The following is a 23,679-nucleotide window of genomic DNA, read 5'->3' as shown; positions in this document are numbered from 1 at the left end:
AATTCCCCACTGTTACTTGCACCATCTCAATTTCATAATCCCCCTTCGAAGGCAAAAGCTTGAATAAATAAAATGGGTCTTACACCATGTCATGAAGCATCTGGGAGTGGATTATTTCCAGAGCTGAAGGCTCTCCAATTAAAACATCCTACCTTCAGATCTAGACATTGTCAGCAAAGGTGTCCTAGCTGATTTTGGAGTTGCTACAGCGGCCGGAGAGGCCATCTCAGTTACTTAGGACCTAAATACATAACAGTTTATAGATCAGAGTCAACACCCTGAATTGCACCCAGAAGCAAAGAGAATCGGTGTCATTTGTGAAATGCTTGTAGAAACCATTCTACACTGGAGACCCAATTCTGTAATGCTTATTCATGTAGAGTAGCACTTAACATAAGCACTTAATTTCATTGGGACTATTGCATGGTGCTGTTCAGCAAGAATAACGAGAGTTGAAATTAGGCCCTAGATAACAAGCATTTCTCATTTTCAGTAAATGTAGCTATAACAGGAGTTTTACTATACACAATCTTTTAACCAAAGACAGAAAGTAGGAGAACCGGTAACAGATCAGACTTTGACACATATGCACAAACAGTGTATTAAGTTTATAAATTAAAGTATTTCAGCTCCTGTAGAAGTTTCCTAAACTCAGAAGGGTAAGTTAAGTGAAATTAAAGCACTAAAAAAAGATGTATTCTAGAATCTACAGTCCTACTATTCAGACCAAGACTCCAGTCCTAGAATCCTTTACATTTTAGTATCAGTACCATGTCCAGTCTATAGATTAGGAACTATTGCCGTAATCAAAATAGAAGAACTCTAAAATCTTTGGCCATCTCTGCTGGGTGTTCACTTGCCTTTTCTTTCTTTAGGTCTGCAGGAACCGTTTGGCTCTTTGCAGTCCTTCCTTCAGGAACTGGAGGTAGGTTGCAGTGGAAGGATCTTCAAAATTGGTTGAGAAGCTAAAGATGCTGCTCTCAACTTCTTCAGGCTTCATAGAAGTAATATCCAGGAAATAGTTGGCATTGATATGGTGAATCTGGGAAAGGAGAGGAAGGGTGTATTGGCAGGCCAGAGTTTAATAAGCACAGGTACAAGGACACTGCATCATCCAGTGAATTAGCCTATGGCCAACTACTAGGTAGTTTGCCCTTCACCTGAAGTCCCAGGTTCTCCAAGTTCTTTGTTAATGAATGAAGCCTCCAAACCCCTACGGGAGGGAAGGCAAGGATGTCTCCTATTTTACAGATGGGGAATGGAGGGACCAAGTGATTGATGGCCTAGTTTTCAAGAGCACCAAGTACCTGCAGCTCCCACCAACCACAGTGGGTCCTGGGGCTGTTCAGTGCTTCTGAAAATATCAAGCCCTAGGTAATATGGACAAGATCACACAGGAATCCTATGGAGGAGCCAGGAAAAATCCTAGATACTACTGAACTTCAGGGAGTAGACATGAGATGCATGGGAGACTATTATTATTACATGCACCTCTACATGGTTACTACCACATGTCTGCTACCTGGCTTCAAAGGGTTAACTTAGTCCTGGAGAGCTAGTGCAAACGGTGGGTGTGGACATCTCAATTGCCAATATTTAGCCAAACCAATACAAGTGTTCAGAGCTGCTGTTCAAGTCCAAAGGGGACACGACGGACACAAAATCTATCGACTTGCTAATGATTCTGATCCGCTGTGACAAACCCAAAGGATGGAGAGGAAGGGACAAAGCTGTTGGAATCTGCTGTTACAGAGAGGCTCTCTCACAGACCAGGGCCAGAAAACACAACAAGGCAGGAGAAGAAAGTGGAGCAGAAGAATCCAGTGCGCTCTCAAAGACGGGAACTACAACCCAAGGAGTCTTCGGAGGGGTGAGGAAACAGAGACAGGCATCTGCATGCTGTTTCAGTTATTTCTCCACAACTCTGTATATTGCTTGTGTTAGTGGAGTGCGATTCATTCAGAGCCCTTTACAAATGGCGTGTTACTTGCCTTAACTGTCTCAAAGCCCCTGAATGGTGAAACAGAAACCCAATGGGAGCATGCAACAGCCACTGGGAGGCTTGGAAGAGTGGCATTAGTTTCAGGGCCTAGGCAGGTGGGCTGCAGCATCCTGTATCTTAGGCTGGATGCCGGATAGACGATTTGCACCCTAAGTGCGTGCTAGAGGCCCAGAGATAATGTCTAGATTACAGAGTCCCAGCCTCATGTCCTGTGGGATCCAGAGGCCTGGGTCCAGCACAGCAGTCTGGTAAGCTCAGCCAGGACTGCAGCAGCAGGTATTTCAGAAGTCAGCAGACAAGAGCAGTTCGAGAGGGAGGGGTGGACACATGACTGGGAGCTAGGAACTCAAGAGCCCTGATGCTGGCTTGGAGATCAACTCCTTGTGACAGAAAACAAAACATTATGCCTCAGTTTCCCCATCTGTAAAATGGTACTATTTACCATTTGGCTCTACCAAGAGCATGCAGGGTGCTTCGCAGGCAGCTAGCAAGTGTAGTTGTTGAGCTAGGTGAAGCTCAGCGAACGTCTGCTAAGTTCACGGACAATAAGCAGCGCTTCGTGAATGCTCAGCCATTAGCGAAACATCTTGGTCATTTAGTAACTGCAAGGGGCTCTGATGGTTCATGTCAGCAGCTGCTTATTTTACCCCACAGCCCTTACAGTCACCCCAATAAGTACAGTTATGTAGATTTTAGTGCCTAACATAGGCCAGGTGGTTTTCAAGCCTTTTCCCAAGATATGCCCTCTAAATAAAGGGGGAGAAAGAGAGGCCAGAGTGGGGTACAGATGGAAAGGCCAAAACCCGGCCCACCCGACGTGACCAACATACCACTGTTCCGTTGGGAAGGCAGATCATCATCTCCACAGGGAAGTTATATTTCTCTAGATGCAGGTCAGCCAGTCTGCTGTAGAATTCATTTTGCCTCTTAGTCTGTAAAAAAATAAAATAAAAATAAAAAAGGCCCCCCAGGAGCAAAAAATAAATGCAATATGCACATGGGAACCCCGGGGGGAGCATAGGGTGGGGGCAGCAAATGCAAGACCGAGCAGCTGTTCAATATGGTAACATAAAAAAGGGATCCTGTTTTATTTGCCCGACTGTTTCTTTCAGCCAGGCCAATCCAGGAGCTAATCAGTGTCCATGTTGCACAACCACTTGTCCTCCTGGGAAGCGGACAGAGACTCAAACTGCTAATGCAATGGCCTCTCCTCACCTGGACAGATAGTGATGAAAGGCTCCGCAGACCATCCAGTCACCCGGCAGCTATTTATCCGGCCATTCTTGGCTATGGCATATATCCTTAGGTGACGCTCTTGGCATTGCTACCCACAACAGTGCACTACCCTCCCACGGCCGGGGGGAGCGGTCACTTCGGGTCAGGAGAGAGGCACAGCACTGCCCACGCAACGCTGTCTGAGGACATGGGAGCCCCTCAATCTTTATGACACCCCTCCAGAATAGGGAGGGGTATTAGCCTCATTTTACTGATGCTGAGTGAGGCACAGAGGCCACGTGACTCTGTGGAGCAGGGAATTGAACCCAGACATCTCTAGCACCTTTGCCACCGGACCATTGTTCTGTAAATTCTTCAGTCCCTAGGACTGTCGAGTTGGTCCCTTTTACCAGCACTACACGCATGAAAGCCAACGCTACAAAGCAGCTTACCTGTAGCTCTTCTAATTCCTTCACCAGTGACCAACTACTGACAAAGCTCTCGTTCAGCAGAGCAAGGATGGGCGAACTTTCCAGGACGGTCTCCCGGAGAGTTCGCCCCGAACCTGGCACAAAACAAGAGAGATTGGTTTGCCAAGTTGCCGGACACAGACTGTTGCAGTGGTAACTTGGGGTGCTAATGCCTTGCCAATTGAGGGCTACTGTGGCAGCTTGAATGGGACACCCGACTGGGTACGAAGAGTTATTTCTCCCTGAGCAAGGAGAGCAGGGTTTAGTTACACCCATCACAGGCTGTTTTATGTAATTTACGCTGTGGGTGAGCCCCTATGCAATGGGTGCTCCAAGAGTAAATTAACCACTGCAGCCTTTAACACAAACGGACGATCTATCCTGTTTTCATTAAAATGACTCAGACACTCGTGTGTGTCTGTAGCCTGCAGAAACTAGAGGCTCAGGCATGCAGAGTAGGCTCTTTGGATCAGCTCATTGCACTCTGGGAGGTACAGGGCTCGATTCTCCCGGGCCTTGCAGCTTGGGCTCTCATTTACACCTGTGCAGAGTGGGTGTCAGACAAGGAGAACCTGGATGCACAGATGCGAGATGATACAACGTGCCAGGCAGGGGTAGAATCGTGCTGTATTCTCCAGAGGCTGCAGTTGCCGGATTAGGCTGATGTGGGGTGGGGGGGAGAGACGGGTCATGGGAGAAGAGGGAAACATGCCGTAACATCGTGGGCTACACCAGGATAAATCTATTAGAAGTAAAGCTGGGCTTAAACCACCAGATTGGGACCTAGCTCCAAACCTCCCTCGGGATGAAAGATATCTGAATTTGGGGGTTGGGTTAGGCCCATTATAGATTGCAGCTGCAGGGTTCCGATCTGCCCTTTCCCAGAATTCAGGGCAGCAATTCTAGTTCAAACCCATCTACTCTAGGGGCTTTGCTACCAATGCAGTGTAACAGGAGATGCCTGCAGCTGGTTTCCCCACTGATCCCAATGGCCTCGCGGAAGCCTGGACAAAACATTTCTTTGCCCTCTCTTTCCAGCTGGTTCGGCCGCTCTTGCAGGGTTCCCCGAACACACCTATACAGGTCAGCAGCAGCTCACCTCAGCAGGACTGGTCGTCCAAGGCGCCCCACAGCAGGATGGAGTGCACCAGTTTGTTCTCAGCTTTCGCTCTGTCAAAAGCCTGCGTAAAGGGAAGGTACGAAACCTGCAAGCAGACAGCCAGTTGGAGAAGCTGATGCCAAAGCAGCCCATGGGGTGAGGCAGGGTTTAGAGATGCTGTGCCTGCCACATCACATCAGGCACACATACAAGTGAAGAAATAGCCACTAAACCCTAGTAGTGGTACTCTTAGCTCCCCTTCTGGCCTTAACATTAAGCCTCTGTGCTCCCCTGCCTCCCACTGGATTATACTGTCCCTTTAATCTGCACTGGGGCTGTTCCAAATCATAAGCGATCGGGAGCCAGGACTCATGGGTTCTGTTCCCAGCTCTGCCCGGACTTGCTGAAGGTCTCTCCATGACTCTCACATGTATGAAAGGAGATCTCTCTTCCCTCCCGTGCCAGGTTGGGGGGGGATGAGGTTCAATTCATTGTTTTTTAAAGTGCTATGAGATCCTCAGATGAAAGTGATGATGGAAAGGCAAATATTGGGACGGTTAGAGGCACTGTTACCTAGGATACCTGAGTCTTCAGGGAATTTTTAACCATCTTGTACTTTATTCTCATAAACCCTGTTCAGTGGTTTCGCCTAGGGACCGATTTCCAGCCTGCCTCTACGGATGCATCAGCAGAGTGCGTGGGCTGTTATTTGTCTGCATTTATACACCCAGAGCAGGTGTCGGCGCGCAGCTGTGCTCTCTACGCACCCAAACAGGTCCAGGAGTATTTGTGAGAAAAGATGTCAATAACGAGCCACAGAGACGCTCTGCAGAAAGATGGCTCCAATCATTCCCACACACTGAACTTTATTAACATCTTGGAAAGCTTATGAAAACATTTGCACCAAAGGACAGCTTTTCCCATGGCTGCTCTTACGTTTCCTTCAGCCAAGGAATCAGGGTCAGGGAGCAGCAATCTGCCCTAGCTGCCACTGGAGCATGAAGTCATTTTGGTCACCCTGTGTTATAGATTCACTTTTCACTGCAAGAGCCATAAGTGTTTTGTGTATTTCCTGCTGATAAGGAAAATTCAGTCCCTACAATAGTTTTGTGGCTTTCAGTTGGTGCAAAAAGAAAACCATCATTATTCGCCTCTCCCAAAATAGCACCAGTGGCTGCTGTTACGAGGAGGGACCCAACACTGAGTACAAGCCTGGAACATGTGAGATCAGGACTCTACCGGCCTCCGCCATGGTTTCCTGCATGGCCAGGGCCTTCTCTGTGGCCACTCCCCTCCCCGGGTCCCAATTGCAACTGAAGTGTTGCGAGGCTGGATTCATTCAAGTCCAATAGCAATGCACCTGGATGGCAGGTGCTAGAGGGGTAGAATATTAATACGTCTATAGTCACTTATTTCTAAACCAAACCAGCAGAGGGCCTCACCCCATAGCTCTGGTAGTTCTCCCAGATGACTGGAGCATCTCAGTGGAGTGCCCCCTCCAAACAAAATGCTGATGCAGCAATGGAGCGGGCCATTTTCTCACCTTCTTAAACGGGTACATGGCAACTTCCAGTTTCTGGGCTGCCTCTTCCCAAGTTATTTCACGCTGCCAGTTGATCTCTTCAAACACAAACTGAATTGGCTCCCCCGCTGGGTCTCGGCTGTCCATCACATTGCCATTTTCGTCACGAATCACAGAAGGGATGGACGGCCCTGAAGATTCTAATTCCATCTACACGACAAGGTCAGAGAGTTTAGTCCATAGTGCAGGCCCATGCCCAAAACAAAGATGTACACATGAGTGTCTTGGAGTCATTTTAATGAAAACAGGATAGATCGTCCATTTAAATGGGTGAACACAAATCAGTCTGTTCTGTATGTGCATGCATGGGACGGTTTTCCTGAACTCCCCGTTTCTCCTCCAGTGACGGCTTTGTGCCGGTCTGGATGGAAAATACATCAGACACATGTTCACCTTGTTAAGCTGCAGCTAAATTTTTATGTGGGGATTTTCCACACTGGGCACTTGATATCCAAATATTCCCTAGGATCGGTCACGTTTCCAGGAACAGCTTGGTGCGTCACCCTGGCAACTCCAAGACAGTCAGATGTTCAGGGTCCTTGGAAATCAGTTTTCCATGCCCGCAGCTTGCCACAAGAGGATGCAATAGGGACAGCTGTCGGGAGGCTTCACTGCTGAGGTGTTACAGGCAAGGCCAGGGTTATAATTCTTGGGACTATGGGTGTCTGTCACAACACGGCTATTTTTAATTGTTTAGGGGGGAAAAAAAGATCTAGTCTCAGAGAAAAACAGCATTGCCAACCCCAGGCATCCGAAAACCATGAATCAGCTGCCTTCATCCCCAGTTATTAGATTTTTAAAGAAATTCATTTCAAGCCAAACAGATTGTGTTTTTTTATTTGCTCTCTGGGTTTTGATACTTGATGGTTCAGGCTCCCAAGTTGTTCCTCTGCAGCCATGTGGGTCATAAGAGAACTTTAATTTTTAAGCCAAGATTCCCGTGTAATCACATGACTCCAGGAGCTTGGGCTTCAAGGAAAAAAAACACTAAATATTGTGAGCATCATGATAAAAATAATGAGTTAGGAACAGTGGGTGGCATTTCTGCACAGTGCCCCACATATACACTGGAAACACCAGGATCACATCCAAGCTGATAAGAAGTCACATGAAAAACAACAGTGAAAGAGGCAACGCTGCCATGGGGTGGAGCACGAGGAATCCCAACTAAGATGCTGCAGACACATAAAGGAGAGAAAGTTAGTACACACCTGAGGTAGGTAGCCTATATCCACTTCCATGTTGCTGCTTTCGCTTGCCCCATACAGCCATTCCATGTCAACGTTGAGAGACCTAGCAGGAGAACCCAGCACATTCAGTAACAGCCATTTCTAAGAATTATGCAGGCGAAAGAGCTTTGCACTTGATAACTGAACTAAACCCTGAGCCATTTCTCCCTAATCATCCAACATCCCTAGGCTGGCTTCAGGACTAAAGGCCAGGTGCTGCAAGAGACACTGCGCAGCTCTGCTGAAGTCAGGGGAGTTCTGAAGGATCAGGGCCTAAGCGCCTGCCCAATAGGACGAAAGAAGAGTCAGAGTCATGCATGAGCCTTGATGTGTTTAGACACTTGGGGCGGGGGGGAGAGGGGAATGTTTGTATCCCCACTTGCTCCCAAACCCTGAGAATTTGGGAATTCCATTCCTGTAGAACATATTTTTCTGCAAGCAAAGAGCTCCCATAACGAACATGCTGCCAGAACCATTAGTATCAAGTCACCAGGGTAATGTTCTATACAGCATTTCGATTCAAGCCGCCATGGTCTGAGAAAAATGTAAGCTTTTATCTCCTGAAATGCTTCCAGCCACATGCCAGAGAGAAATAATGAGAGCGTGTAAATCTATACACACAATACATTAGCCTTTGAAATATGAAGTGAAGAATATTTCAAAGCAAGTGAGTCACACTACGCCAGACTCCGGTGCACCAAGACACATGTGGCGCTCACCAGGGTTTTTCTCCCCCTCCCCTGATGTTCCAAGGATTACCATTTTACAGCGTGTTCAACAAATCAGATCCTTGGATAAGCTAAGTGTTCTCAGTGGCTCTACTAAAAACGTGTTGCCGCTGCAGTAACAGGTTCTCTCTGTTTTAGTGATGACGACAGTGGAGCTTGTTTCATTTTTATTTACAAGGGACTTATTACAAAATGTAAACCGCCCGGAGGTGTGCAATACAACACAGGCATTGCATGATTCTTCTGGGGCTTTCGATGCCTCTGCTGCATACACAACAGTCAGAACAGCAGCCTCACCTCTAATTGCAAACTAAGCCATCTCTGGAACTCTTTCAAGGGTAGCTAGCCAGACATTCCTCGGGAATAGGGGTTTGCAGTAGCACAAGCAATGAAGGGGAGAATATGCATTTAGTAACTTTCATCCAAAGTTTTCCCGAGCACTTTATAAATGCTCATTAAGCCTCATGCACAGGTTGATGAAATTCCTTATTTTTGCAGGCACAGAAGTTCAAGCAATTTGGCAATAAAAAGCCAAAGTCACTTCAAGTCTGTGACAGAGCCAAGAACAGATTCTAGCTCGCTTGGGTCCCAGTCCCAAGAGATCAAGAGTGAAATCTGACTACAGAATATTAACCGCATGGTAATTTATGTATTGTGTGGACGGGAGAGACTGTTACCTGGTAATCAGAGCATGGGATAATGACCTAGGACCCCTCGGTTCCAATTCATACCCGAGCACAGATTTCTGTGTGAGTTTAGGTGAGTCATTTAACTTCCCTGTGCTTTGATTTCCCCATATACATGATGGGGATAGTGATACCTGGCTCAAAGAGATGCAAATCTTAGTTAAAACAGTCAATGCATTTTGATATCAGCAGACAGGAGATGTCACTGTACGTGCAAGGAACATCCTCTAGCTCTGCAACACACACAGCACAGCTGCAGAATCGCAAAGCCCCTTGAGCTTCACTCAAGTTCTGGTTTCCAATTACTGTAATCTCAAGACTTTGCTCAGCGTATACTGAAAAGAGACGGCCATACCTCTTGTTAGGGACAAAGAGCCTGAACTCTCGAACATGGGAGGAATCCTTGGAGAGGACGATGTGGCCTGTGAACTGGCCAGGGGAAAACCAGAAAGGGAAGTCTGGAGGTTCATTCAACTGGAACTCGGCATGGATCCTGAAACAGGAAGATCATCATCAGCCTTGGTGCCCTAACCAATGCCAAGAACCAGGGAGGCAGAGAATGGGTCATACATGCCGGATGCCAGTCGTGTCGTTTCATGTGCTTCTGGAGGCACTCAGATCAAGCGTGCCAGAACCTTTGTAGAAGTCGGGGGGCCACCCAAACTGCAAGTCTCGGGCAGGTGCAGAGAGCTGCTGGCAGGGGCTGCATTTTGCTGCTTCACACCTGCCCGAGGCTTACAGTTGGGAGGGGGAGGGGTAATACCACCCCCAGCATGCCCCCCCACCCCCAAACTACACCCATGTTAAAAAGGGGGAGGGTATCGCCCCCTGGTTCCGGTGCCACTGACTCAGATACCGTGGTGATAATTGCAATTAACTTCCCTGTGCTTTCATTTCCCCACATGATAACGGCCATACAAGAACCTGAACAGAACAGACTAGACATGAACTGTCTACAAGATGAACCAGAGCAGGGTGAGGAGTCACTCTTGTAGGGACTGTTGGCTTTAGAGAACTGTTCCGTCCGTTGACTAGAACGGTTATATCCTCCCCCTTTCGATTCTGGACATCACCAAATAGAGGGTGTTTGCTTAGCCCTGGAACTGGGGACTTACAGAGCAATAGTGTCTCTCACCCAGTCAGTTCAGACAAAAACAGGAGCGTTGGCTCCATGGATAGAGCCGTAAGGGAAGTAACACATTCAAAGCCACTTCCTGGAGGACACACCCGTCTCCTCTGGAAGCTGCTGAGCAGCTCTGTCAGTTACATCTGTTGTTAGGGAGCATAATCACAGTTAAGTAACATGCTCACATGCTGCTCCTGGGTTATGTTCCCTGCAGGATGGGGAAGTCACCAGGCTGCTGCCAGCTGGACATGTTCATATTTGTCCCCTCCCATTCCCCAGTTCTCATGCTATCTTATCAAACCCCAGGGACTCCCGGCTGCCTGGGCCAGTGATACGACCCCTTTGCTTGACAGCCCCTTTCGTAGGTTTCTTCCACCCCCAAAACAGATTGAACATAATTAACAGACTAATTGTGAAAGTCCCAACCTCCACGTTATAGTAGTTGCTTCGATTCTATTTTGAATGGGGGGGAAATTAGGTCTTTAAAAAGATGCAGATCTAATTAAAACACCCTGCACCTCCCAATCCCATTTGAGAAGTTCTTACCTGAACGCTACGATATAGTAGAACTCACTGATTGCCTGGATGCAGGCCACAGCTCCTTGAGGGGCAAAGCGAGTTTTTACAAATGGACGAGGGTGGAACATGCTCAAAAGTTTGTGGATCACAATCTATGGAAAGAATTGGAGAGGTAGCAAAAAACTAAAATAAGAGCAACGGCCTTTAATGCAGACCTCAGTTCAGCCACACTTCTAAATCTACTCCCCTGCAAGGCCAGGAAGATAAAACAATTAATGTGACTTGGATCTGGCTAACAACTCCCATCTTCCATTTTTTGGACTCCCTTCTATAATTTACAGTTTTCCACCACCTTGCAAATGTATCCTCTATCTGGAAGTGTATTAACCACTGTCTAAGCATTGTCTTCCATATACCCAATATTTCCAGAGCACATTAGCTGAGTACTGCAAACGGATCAGATCACCTGTTGGGCATTATACTGAACAGCATTTGTTCAAGACGTTGATGTAGTTTTCAATTTGAAGTGATCACTTATACCACCCACTGGAGTATACGAAATATGGAAGTATTACAGCCTAACCAAACACTCATGAGGGAAGAGCATTTACAGACTGATTTTATAGACCATATACTAGAATCACTTCACTGACCACTGTGGGGTGGAATAGGAGGTCACCGTTTGACAAAGCACATTAATTATACACAATTATTTTAGACGGGGAGTGGAGACTCTTACCCAAGTCAGACTAAATGAGGATTTTTGTTATTTAAATTGACTAGTAGTTGGTCTGGCTGTTGTGGATACTCCATACTATTGTTACAAATACCTTGGATCTTGTGAGACCGCAAACAAAATTCTTGGTTTTACCTCTCATCTGAAAGATGGCTCCCTTAACACTGCACTGGGACATCGATTTACAGAGAAGTGACAAACTACAGCCTCATCTACACTAGGGAATTTTTGTACAGAGAGTTGGTAAGGCACAGTCTACACTATATATTACATCCTACCCAGGCTAACATTGGCACGCATGTGGAAATTAGCCTCCTCCATTCCTCTCTGTCACTTGCTGCTGCTTCCTTCTCTGTTGTGCTGGCTAAACTGCGTCCCCCCCTCCCTTTATGTAGATATATACTTGGTCCCCAGTTAAAATAAGCTACACTGACAAAAGCACTCTTGCTTGTATAATTTGTGTCTACACTAAGTCTTTTACTGGTCAAGAAATGTCATAAAAACCCTGCGCCCCTAACAATATAACCATACTAGCAAAAGTTTCTAGCGTAGACTGGCCCGAGACTCATTCAACTCCACTAATATCGGCCATAGGGAACCCTAGTATAGAAACAAATGCAACTGATAACTAGGGTTCCCTCCAAGAGCTGCTGAACCTCCTCAACAAGGCTTTATGGATTCACCACCACCACCTGTAACATGCACATTTTCTTTGGAGGTCTCCCATCCAAGCACCCATGTAACCATGGTTAGTTTGTGAGACAGAAGGAGATGATAGATAGCCCAAGGTGATATTGGCTACATGCTGCTCATTAAGATGTGAAAATTGAAAAATTAACACTATGGAAGCATCTGTTAGAAGCAATACCCTCCCACCCAAGAGAGATCATGGTTCATATTAAGTAGTGCTCTTACTTCTTTGCCCTTGGGGACCGGAGGGTAAAACCGGTTATTGGAAAGGTAGCCAGTGAAGATGTTTAATTCGCTTGGGATTATCCACCAGGGATCACCGAGTTCTATCTTATTCTTTGGGGGAAGAAAGGCTTTGAATTGCCTGGCAAACATCATGCTCATAGGGGCTGCTGGGGCCGTCCAGTTCCGTAGGCCAGACAGAGCAATATGAGAAATCTACAAAGAGAAACACGTCAGAACCAGCCAATGAGATGTAATAACATTTGAAGAGTTCTGTTCCATAGGAGGCAGATGGATATGAACCGTTGGACAGAGGTCAGATTTTTGGGGTAAGAGAAAGTGGTATTCCTTTTAAACTCCACCCACAATCCCAAGCACCACCTAAAATCCCACAGTAGCTAGAAGTTTCTGCTAAAAATGACCAGCAGTGAAATAAATTGATAATGCAAGTAGTCAGATACCATGGCAACAAATGCCATGGAAATGGTTACATATAGGGTGGGCACTGTTACACTCCAGAGTTAACACCCCATTGAGAAATGGGGGTAGTTTATGCTTATCAAAGCTATTGTTTCAAATGAATTTTCAAATTCCAGTAGATAACACTGCATTGGGTCACACACAGAAGATTTTCTTCATGTTCATAAGAGCTGGAAGCATAAACACTTTTTAAAAAATACATGTAAGTGCTGCATAAACTGATGATGCCACCAAAAAAAATGCCAAAATAATGCATCAGTGCACACTGTCTCAGTCTGATCTCTGCTCACAGAAGGAACAACTGACAAAATAAGCACTGTTTTTCTATTCATATACATGGTGTACGATGCTTACTCCTAGGAAACCATCTTTGCTCTTTGTCATTGTTTCCATGAGCAGGGGCTGGAATTTAGCAACAATTGATAGTGTCTCCCCACTGGGATCCGGTGTCTCTTCCTCTTCAAATTCGAAGACAGGAGTAACACCTAAACAGAACAATAATTTAACACCAAGGGAAATAATTATACATTTATAATAGTTTAATGGGCAGGTACTTGGAACCTCACAGCTGTCACTATGCTACACTATGTTACAGCTCTTAGCAACAGACCTCAGACCCACCTGCTTCAAGGGCACAAGTCCCTGCTACTTAAGTTAAAGGAGACTCTCCCCTTAATTGATAGCAATATAAAGTGTCTGACACATGGCTGAGCGGTTCTTGTTGCATCCAGCAGGGGGCAGATACACACTCTAGCTGCTTCATTACATTATGAGAAATTATTCCTGGTATTTTGGTTGCAGATCTATCCCTCCTGCATGCTATGTTGACATCACAGGGTTTCATGCATTTTGGCATAGCTGAGAAAGATTTGCTACATGTTGATACTGTATGACAGAGACTTCTGAAGCCAGAGGAAAATATGAATGGAATAGCTCTGGTCTAGCCAGTGCTGAGCCATATCCCTTGTATTCATCCATTCCAAATCCCCTTTAAGCCCTGCACAAAGTAACTTATGTACTTTACTAGTCCAACAATGGGAGCTTCAGTCTTATAAAAAGTGCACTTTGTGAGGTGGTGTCTGGGGCTTAAGCCTTTCCAAAAACACTTAAAGCTTTGCAGCCTCTTGCTGTGTAAATCAGCCCTAGACCAGCACACACAAAAAAGAGAATTAGCCATTGTGCACATGCAGTGCAGAGATCTTCACCTTTCCTTTCCTTTATTGCACAACTGACCTTGCAAGGTGGACACCTACCTATTAATTTCTCTGCTATCGGCTTGAACTCCTCAGGGCTAATGTACAGATCATTGTTAGTGTCCAGAGAGGAGAAGAGAAAAAGCCCCTCGTTCCCCAGAGACTTCAAGGCCATCTCCTGGTTTGGGAAGAAGAAAGGCAGGAGCTGTTTTACTAGTTCATCTAGGCCCCATCAGCTCTTGAGTTACTATGCACACAAAGCCATCAAATACAAAGAGTAACACACATTGGCAAGACCCTGCACTATCAACAATAGTGACTGAGGTCCAGGAACAGTTTCCATTAATGTATTAAAACTAAATCTGGATGAACAACAAATAATTGACAACAAATCGCCGGTTCAGTTTTGTCTTCTCTCTCAGTGAGTCTTTGTCCAAGAAATTTGTCAACTTCAGCAGCGAGTATTTCTGGGCGTGCAAGAATGTGGCCAACTGTTGATATTAGCAGAAGGCTCTGTGCTGCCAGTGAGCATTCTCTACAGGGCATTTTTATAGCGTTCTGACAAGGGGACTTAGGTAACTAGCCAACATGGTGTGAACGAAGACGGTCAAATATAGACCGTTCAAACGTCGCCAATGATTACTTGAGGATTTGCTCTAAAGATTCACTTTTCACAAGAGGAAGGGCGCTAACTGGGCCCTCCCATGTTTAAAGGAAGTGAACATGGCCAAATCAACATTTACATTCCGATCAATATCCAGAGACATTGCTTGCCACAGAGATCAGCTCTAGCTAGAACCACATTCACATCCTAGATCGCAAACAATCTGGGATTAGATAAGAACTTCCAGCTCACTACTCGTGGTGGGGAGTGTTGCCTTGTGATTCTACCACTGATCCAGGAGTCAGGACTCACACGGTCTATTCCTACTCTGCCATCAGTACTATTTAACCTTGGGGAGTGGGCAATCACAGCCACTCTGGGCCTCAGTTTCCCCCCCATCAGACACTAACCCCTTCAGATCTCAGAGGGGGCAGCCTGCATGGCTTCATTCCCTAGGTGCTACAGAAATGCAATTCTTGCTTGGAACAGACCCAGACAGCTCCACTCTGCAGCACGCAGCCAGCTGAGGAAAGAGACAATACACAGATGGAAGGAGAGAGCTGCTCTACTGAAAGGAGGGGAGGGGCAGTCAGACAAGTCATACTCCTCATTGTCATTCTGCAGCAGATCCAGGGCTCTATTGGTAGGGGAGACAACTTCCCCCCCGCCCCCAGTGCAAAGCCTATAAGAGCAAGAGACTAATCCTCATTCTGCTGCTGAGCTGTGTGTGTTCTCTGATCCCCAAAGCTCCTGAACCAGTCTAGGTGCCATCTGTTGCCTGCCAGCCTGAAACACCATTTAATGCAGCTCGGAAGGCTCAGCTCCTGGGCAAAGAAAAAACAAAGGGAAGCAGAGACGCTCTTGGAACATGAACCGCGGAGGGGCGGGAGGAAGGTCTGTTTGAAGCAAGGTGAGAACCCGATACATGGAAAAGAGGGCGGGCAACAGCTCTGCTATGGAAGGAAGAGGAATGAGAGAGCCAATTATTTGCAGCACTGGATCATTCCCCTAAGACACCCTAAGCTCCTTTGGACAGGGACCGCCCTGCACCTACCTATGGCTCTACACGCACGTTTACCAATGATATTGTTATTCTAGCGCAGGGGTCAGCAACCTATGGCACGTGCGCCAAAGGTGGCACGTGAGCCAATTTTTGATGGCATGTGGGGCAGGCTGAGCCACTCAGCCCGTCACTGCTCTGGGGTTCCCGCTGCTGGTCCCTTGCCAGCTGGGGTCCCCGCTGCAGCCCCACTCATCTTGCTTCCGGTTGGAGTTCCAGCACAGGCTCCCTGCCAGACAGGGTCCAGGCCTCTGTCCCTGCTCAGCCCTACCAGCCGCCAGCTCCACTCACCTCAGCTGACAATCTGGGGTTCCAGCCGGTTAACAACTGATCACTCAGAAGCCTGCGTGCAGCTTAAAGTATCCAAATACATGCCATCAGACACTGGAAAACTCACAAGGAAAAGCAAGGGCAAGCACTGGCCCAGGCAGCCAGGAGTCCCTGGGGTTTGATAAGATAGCATGAGATCTGGGAAATGGGAGGGGGAAAGGATCACACTAAACTAATAAAATCTGCATTTTAATTTAATTTTAAATAAAGCTTCTGAAACATTTAGAAAACCTTGTTCACTTTACATATAAACAGTAGTTTGATTATATATTATAGACTTACAGAGAGACCTTCTAAAAAACATTAAAATGTATTACTGGCACGCGAAGCCTTAAATTAGAGTTTATGCATAAAGACTCGGCACAGCACTGCTGAAAGGTTGCCGACCCCTGTTCTAGCGTTACTGGAATGGGAATTGCCCAGGTGCTGAGGTCACTCCCCTAATCCAAAGGCATAGGCTTTATAGTGCCCATTCCACTGCTTTACAATTTGCTTCTGCATCCCCCTCAAGTGTCAGGCTGGCAGGGAGCAGCTAACAAAGGAACAGGAGACATAACAGTTTAGAAATGTAAACAGCATCATACAGGGGCTTCCCTCCACAGATCACACCCTCCTGAGCACATGCAGAGCTCTAGACATGGTCACAGAGGGTCATTCTTTGTCTTTTCCCCAGCTGTCTGCAATTATCTATGTGATGGCCCCTCTCCAGTCTCTGGTCCTTTTTTATTTTTTCCCCAGTTTAGCTGGTCAAGAATTCCATGATCTGAACCCCGAGAGATTCCATTCAGAGAGCGACAGCTGACAAGCCTTTCAGTGTAAGGTTAGGCTCTGGCTTCCAACATTACCATGAGCAGACAGCACAGACACTCAGACCTGGGAAACCTCTATCTGTGGCCTCCAGTACCCCCTCAAACAGGAAAGGCACCAGTTACATCCCATCCCAGACAGCATCATCCAGGACAGCACCTGTGATGCAGAGAACTCAATATAGATATTTGATGTTATGCGCACTGGTGCTGCAAGATTCCAGAATGAATTTCCCGAGAGACAGAGATAAGAGCCAATTTGCATGTCCGATCAGTTATCTCAGACATCTTTTACATGGGACAAACAGTGGGACACTTCTGGGCAGCAGAATTTTTTCCTAGAAAATTAAGTACTAATCCCTATAACTGTAAACGTGCATCCTCACTCCTAGCCAACTGTGTCTGGTACGTGTGCCATCAGGACTCAAACCCGTCAAACCTCAGCTCCAACAACCACTCTGTGATGTTGCACTCCATATGATTTTATGAAAATATGCTAATGAGTGTGAATATAATGTAACTGGAATATGCTTCATGCAAAAGGTCTCTTGTAAGGTATCATTACAAAGCTTATAATCTACTGAGTGTGTTCATCCTGTTTGTATGAATGTATCATTCTTGTATCTGAAACTGGGAATATAAAATATAATTCTGAGGTACTATTGTAGTTATGCAAAGTATGGGCCATTAATTGTGGTTTAGAATCTTGATGGCTTCCATCAACTAGAACAATTGACTGTAGATGGCTCTGTTTACCTGCAAGTCTTTCTGTGAGTCAGGCCAGGAAGAATGAAGGCTTGGGGTCTCACAGGACATGTGATTGTGTCACTTGGTACTGGAATCCATCTTAACTTGGTGCTTTTCCATTTAGGAGGGGTGGGGACCCAAAGAGACAAAAGATTCCCACCTTGTGCCAAAGGTATATATGGGGGTGGAACAGAAAAAAGGGGACTGCAGTCATGAGAAATCCCCTAGCTGTCACCTGAGCTGGAACAAGGACTGTACCAAGGGAAAGGATTGGGCCCAGACAAGAAAGGAGTCTAGTCTGTGAAAGAAGCTTATTGGAATATCTCTGAGGGTGAGGTTTCATCTGTAATCAGTTTCTTACTGTATTAGGCTTAGACTTGCGTGTTTTTGTTTTATTTTGCTTGGTAATTTACTTTGTTCTGCCTGTTATTACTTGGAACCACTTAAATCCTACTTTTTATATTTAATAAAATAACTTTTGCTTATTAATTAACCCAGAGTAAGAAATTAATACCTGGCGGAGCAAACAGCTGTGCGTCTCTCTCTATCAGTGTTATAGAAGGCGGACAATTTAGGAGTTTATCCCGTATAAGCTTTATACAGAGGAAAAAGGATTTATTTGGGGTTTGGATCCCATTGGGAACTGCGTATCTGGGTGCTAGAGACAGGAGTACTTTCTAAGCTGTTTTCAGTTAAGTCTGCAGCTTTTGGGGGATGTGGTTCAGACGTGCGTCTGTGTTACAGCAGGCTTGCGTGTCTGGCTCAACAAGACAGGGTACTGAAGTCCCACACTGGCAGGGAAAATGGGCTCAGAGGTAGTTTCAGCACATCAGGTGGCAGCACCAAGGGGGTCTTTATGACCCAACCCATCACACACTCCCCTCTGCAAGGTGACAAACTAGATGCTCATCTAGTACAGTTAATAAATGAGATTGATAGGCACTTTTCCAGGCAATACTCCAACAGTACATCAGTTCCACACACAGCCTTGTTCCATCAGAACTCTTGATTTATTTATACCCAGCATGGACGCGCCAGCTCAGTGCTGTTCAGCACCAGCTCCTCAAAATGGTCCTACAGAAAGGGAAACCCCACTGCTTCTGCCCTACAGGAGATAATGATACAGAACATGGAAGTGAGACTTCCTGTACAGCGCAAATCAGTCCTGAAATTCTGAGAGATGGTGAAGAAAGACAAATAGAAAGAGAAAATGGATTTGTGCCTTTTTATAGCACATATGTTAAAGCAAGCCAAAAAAAGGCACCTAAGATTTATTTTGTTTAACCTTGGAAATATCAGGAATAATAAAGTTTTGCCTTCCCTGTTTTTGCTGCCGGGGCAAAGAGCAGAAGCTTTCTCAGCCCTCAAATGTAATAGTGGCAGGGAGATGAGTCTTCAAAGATTTATTCCCCCAAGTGTTTGTTAGACCTTTGAATTAGACAGGTGCTATCAAAGGCAATGGACAAAAAGTTTTTAAAAGTCTGAATAGAAAACACTCACAGCTGTTCAGATTTCAATGTTTTCTCCTACAGTTCCCAATCCACTGTTTGCCTGTCATCCACTGAATCCTTCGCAAGAGCAGAGTAGAAGAGACCTGATATTTCTTGTGTAAAGACAGTCAGAAAAGAGTTTTATCAACTGAAATCCTCTCAGACTCTCTATGCATCTCCTATGGCAGCAATAAAGGACAGACATATTTGCCATTTACAGTCACCTTCAAAGAATGTTTTTCATACAATGGGCTTGTACCCTGTTTGCTTCTTTGTGATACATAACAGAGGCCAAAAAGGATTTTTTAAAGTTTAGTGTTGGGTGTTTTATCATCGAAATATCAGGAATCTGCAGTCTGGTCATTGCTGGAGGTCTTCCTAGATGTACGTTTGAGGCTTTCCCACCTTAAATGAGAATTCAAGGGGAGTAGAATCTTTAACAAAGATGACTCTGCTCCAGGGTTCATGTTAGTCATTTGAGTTACATAGTTATTAAAACAAAAAAGTTATCATCAGTCTGATAAAAAAAGCTCTATTTCTTTCTCTGTTGCACAACTTGCACTCATGCAATGTCATTTCATAAGTTCTACAATAACCACACAGCCTCAGGGCAGACAAGACCTGAATCTCTAGTATTAAAAACAAAAAAAGTTTAAAAGAAATTCTGATCTTTTTTATACAGAACAAAACTCCAAGAGGGCCCAAAAGCTCATTTTTCCTTTATAGGTCACTTTAAAGTTGGGTTAAAATCTTTTGAGCTAACAGGAAACAAGGTCAGGCATAATGTAAACATGTGCCTCTGCTTGCCTTGCAGAGGTTTTCAGCATGAATGCCCAAAATTAAGAAGGGAACTGTGTCCTTATACAGTTTGCAAGGTTCCCAACTCCTGCAGCAGGAGGAGAATCCTGAACTCAGGATCTGACAAGCACAACAGCAACGGATTTCAACTACGAGGTTTTAAACTAGAAATACATACAGGTATGCACATACATCTACAAATATACATCCTGTTGCTAATTTATGAGTTTCGGGCCTGATTCAACTAACATACATAGCTATACTCATGCAAGCAGTCCCAGCACTTCAATGGATCAGGATTAGTTCATGATTTATTCTGCATTTTACAGAGCAAGACATATTCCCTCCCCCAAAGAGTTTACTACCATAAGGCCCACCATGCTACAAGCTGGCTGGGTACAAGAGGCTGCTTGCCTGAGTCAAGTTTGTGAGATCAGGGTCTAAGGTGCTAAGAATTTATCTATCATCTTCAGCTACCATGCCACTTACATCGTGCTTTACAAACTTTATCTAAATTCTAAATCAATCCTCGACCACGCACCCCAATGAGGTAAGCATAGTAAATTATCTCCATTTTACAGATGGGGAAACTAAGATACAGAGAACTGAAGTGATCTCTCCAAAGCCCAAAAGGGGCAATGTCCGAGATGGGATTATAACGAGTACATTCCTGCCTGCCAGCCTACACTCAGTCCACCCTGTCACCAGAACCGTCACTGGACATTACATCTTCACCTTGTTAAACTTCCAAACAAGCACCTTTGTGCTTTCTCCAATCCTGACCCTCACGCTTGGCAGCAGTTCCCAGTAAACAATGGCAAAACCAACTCGTTATACTTCACATCTCTCCTTGAAACTCTCCTCTGCCATGAAACCTACAAAAACTTGACCACGATTAGGCTACTGGTGTGATGAAGACCAGAGGCTGTCATGCTGACTAATACCATCCCACTGTTTCCTTGTACTTCTGCACTTGTTTCGCGTCTCAGACTTAGGCCTGGTCTGCACTTAAAACGTAGATTGCCATGAAAACTCCACTCCCCTGAGCACTGTAACTTTGCCAACCTAATGCCTGGTGCAGATGCAGCTAAATCGACAGAAGCGTATTTCCATCGGCCAAACTACCATCGCTCGGGGAGGTGAAGTCACTACGGCGATGGAAAAACCCGTCTCCCTGTAGTTTGTGCCTACACCATGGGCTTACAGCACCAAAGCTGCGGTACCACAGCAATGCTACTGTAGCACCCACACTGCACATATGGCCTTCAACAGTATGCTTTTTGGGGGGCAGGCACAACCTTTTTGTTTTGTGTTTGTACTGCACCTAGCAACATAGCATCCTGGTGCATCACTGGGGCTCCTAAGCATACAATAATACATAGAAATGACAAGATATAGGATGTTTGTCGAGCATTACTGACAACCCACTGCCAAGTGCTTCTATTTCTCTCCTCAACACAAATCCCAGTTCACTGCTGAAATAGGTGCCTCCGTGTGAACCTGTGCTGGTTTTATATCATAAAGTTTCCCCCCCCTATGGATAAGCTAGGGTGGGATTTGGGCAGGGGTGGCTCTATGTATTTTGCCACCCCAAGCGGGGCAGTCAGGCGGCTTTTGACAGCATGCCTGGGGAGGTCCGCTGGTCCTGTGCCTTCGGCTTACCTGCCATCAAATTGCCGTCGAAGCCGCGGGACCAGCGGACCTCCTGCAGGCATGCCGCCGAAGGCAGCCTGCCTGCTGCCCTCATGGCGACTCGCAGGCCACCCCAGGCACGCGCTTCGTGCCCTGGTGCCGCCCCTGGATTTGGGGCACTGACAAGATCTGGATTGGGAGATGTCCTGGCTGGGGAGAGAGGGGGTCAAGTCACAGTTCAGAGAGAACTGGAGATCCTGCAGGCCCCCTCAGGAAAAGGGGCTGGGATCTGACCATGGTACTTGTATTTTTATTTATATTTATCAATGTTTAGACGTGCAATGCGGAAACAAGTCAGCAAAGGAGGAGAAAAGAGAAGAGAAAATCCTGAGGGTGCCCAGGTTGGCAGAGCCCCCTAAAAGCACCTCCCCAGGGCTCCCTTCCACCCCCAACCTTCCCCATGCCCCAAAGCCCCCCACATCCCTCCGAACCAGAGCCCCCCAGCAAAAGTCTCCCCTAAGCCCCCAGCACAATCACTCAGCATCCTTCCCCCAAAGCCTCTAGCCCCCAGCCCTTCCCCCGAAGTCCCCAGCGTCCTGTCCCCCCCCCCATCCCCAACCCCCCCTTCCTCCAAAGCCCCCCGCGCCCCCGCTCCGGTACCTGCCGCCGGGCCGCCTCGGCGTCCCGATAGTATTTCACCGCGGCCAGGGCGGCCAGCAGGCCCAGGGCCAGCCCCAGCCTGGGCAGCCGCGGCGAGGGGGCTCCCGGCTGCGCCCCCCCGGCCATCCCCGCTCCTCGGCTGGGCCGCGCCGCTCAGCGCCTCCGCCGGGCTCCCTGCGCCGCCCTCAGCGCGGGGCCGCCCGCCGCGTCGGCCGGGCCGGGGGAGGCGTTAAAGGGGCAGCGCCCGGCCCGCGGGCTCCGTGCGGGGGCAGGAGGGGCCCGGGCGGGGGGGGGTTCCAAGGGCAATTTTCAATCAGTCCCACTGGGGAGAGCCGCGTCCGAGCCCGGCTACAGCGACCACCCGCCCGGGCGTTAGTGCTGGGGGGGCTCTGGGGCAGGGTCCCGGGGTGCGGAGGGGAGGGGCTGTAGGGGAAGGGTTGGGGATGACACGGGGCTATAGGGGAAGGGTTGGGGGCTGGGGATGATACGGGGCTGTAGGGGAAGGGTGAGGGGCTGGAGAGGACACGGGGCTTTACGGGAAGGGTTGGGGCTAGAGGGACTGGGGGTTTCAGGGGAAGGGTTGTGGGGCGAGGGGGGGTGGAGGCTTCAGGGGAAGGGTTGGGCACTGGGGTGCACAGAGACAAGGCCAAAGGCAAGAGCAGTGTGTGGAGGGGCGGCGAAGCAAGTTGCTGGAAGATCACATTGTTTTGGGTACTTGACGCAAACTAGCCAGAAGAATAACACAACACAGGGCAGCTATAGCGTCTCCATAGCACCAGCCTGCTCCTTTCCCCAGCTAGTCTCCTTGCTGCTGCAACTCCTCGGGCCTTCTTCCCTCTATACTGTTTCTCCCCTTGGGTTGCCGTTTTAGTTGGAGATATTCTTGGAAGTTTCATCACATGACACAACCCTTAATTAAAGATTGATCTTTAATGCCTGGAGACTCCAGGACAATCCTGGCAACTCTGAGGGGGCTGTCCCTGGGATATGACTATTAACCCCAAGAAAGACAAATCCAAGACACACAAGGGTTTCATAAGAAAACATACACACACAAAACAGGGGAGGGAATTTGCAAATCCCAACTAGGATTGTTTTCATATTGCTTTTAAAATGGCAATGAAAGCAGTTTAAACAGCATTTGAATAACCTAGCGCACAACCGCACCCTCTGCTAATGCATGAGGACCAGAATGTGACATTGAGCAGGCTGGCTTCCCTATACAAAATAAATGAAGTGCAAAAACAGGGAAAGAGACTGGATTTGTAGAACATTTTCAGTTTTAATATGCTGAGGTATTACCTGCACAGCTAAAGTAGGAGTTTGGGTTTTTAGAGTTTCTGTTAAATTTCAACAGCAAATACTTACACAGCAGCAATTTACAAATTTAAACAACCATAGGTGCCTCATGCAAATAAACTAAAATTAAAAAAAAAAAGCAGGAGCTATAAACAGTTCTGCCTCTAGAGGTTTCCATATGGTCAAGATCCTGTCACTGTTTTTTTGGGTTTTTTTTTTTTTTTTAAAGACTCAACCTTGCTCTTCCCAGTAGAAACAGCCAGGTCCAACTCCTCA

The 23,679-nt window shown here is 46.8% G+C and overlaps 1 protein-coding gene across 1 annotated transcript; it reads right to left on the bottom strand.

Annotated features, from left to right (window-relative positions):
* Positions 1-861: 861 nt before the first annotated feature.
* Positions 862-22,230, bottom strand: SELENON (selenoprotein N). The gene is made up of 12 exons (XM_050932234.1): positions 22,105-22,230; positions 14,038-14,155; positions 13,139-13,269; positions 12,308-12,520; positions 10,684-10,808; positions 9,367-9,504; positions 7,580-7,661; positions 6,330-6,518; positions 4,787-4,892; positions 3,670-3,782; positions 2,833-2,934; positions 862-1,042 (listed from the first exon to the last, which is right to left on the bottom strand). The coding sequence occupies exons 1-12, from the start codon at positions 22,228-22,230 to the stop codon at positions 872-874; spliced, it is 1,614 nt and encodes a 537-aa protein (XP_050788191.1). The 3' UTR covers positions 862-871.
* Between the last annotated feature and the right edge of the window lie 1,449 nt (positions 22,231-23,679).

This window comes from Gopherus flavomarginatus, chromosome 22 (genome assembly GCF_025201925.1).
Source record: "Gopherus flavomarginatus isolate rGopFla2 chromosome 22, rGopFla2.mat.asm, whole genome shotgun sequence".
NCBI lineage: Eukaryota > Metazoa > Chordata > Testudines > Testudinidae > Gopherus > Gopherus flavomarginatus.
The sequence above is the reverse complement of the archived record's forward strand: the minus strand, read 5'-3'. Positions and strand labels throughout refer to the sequence as shown.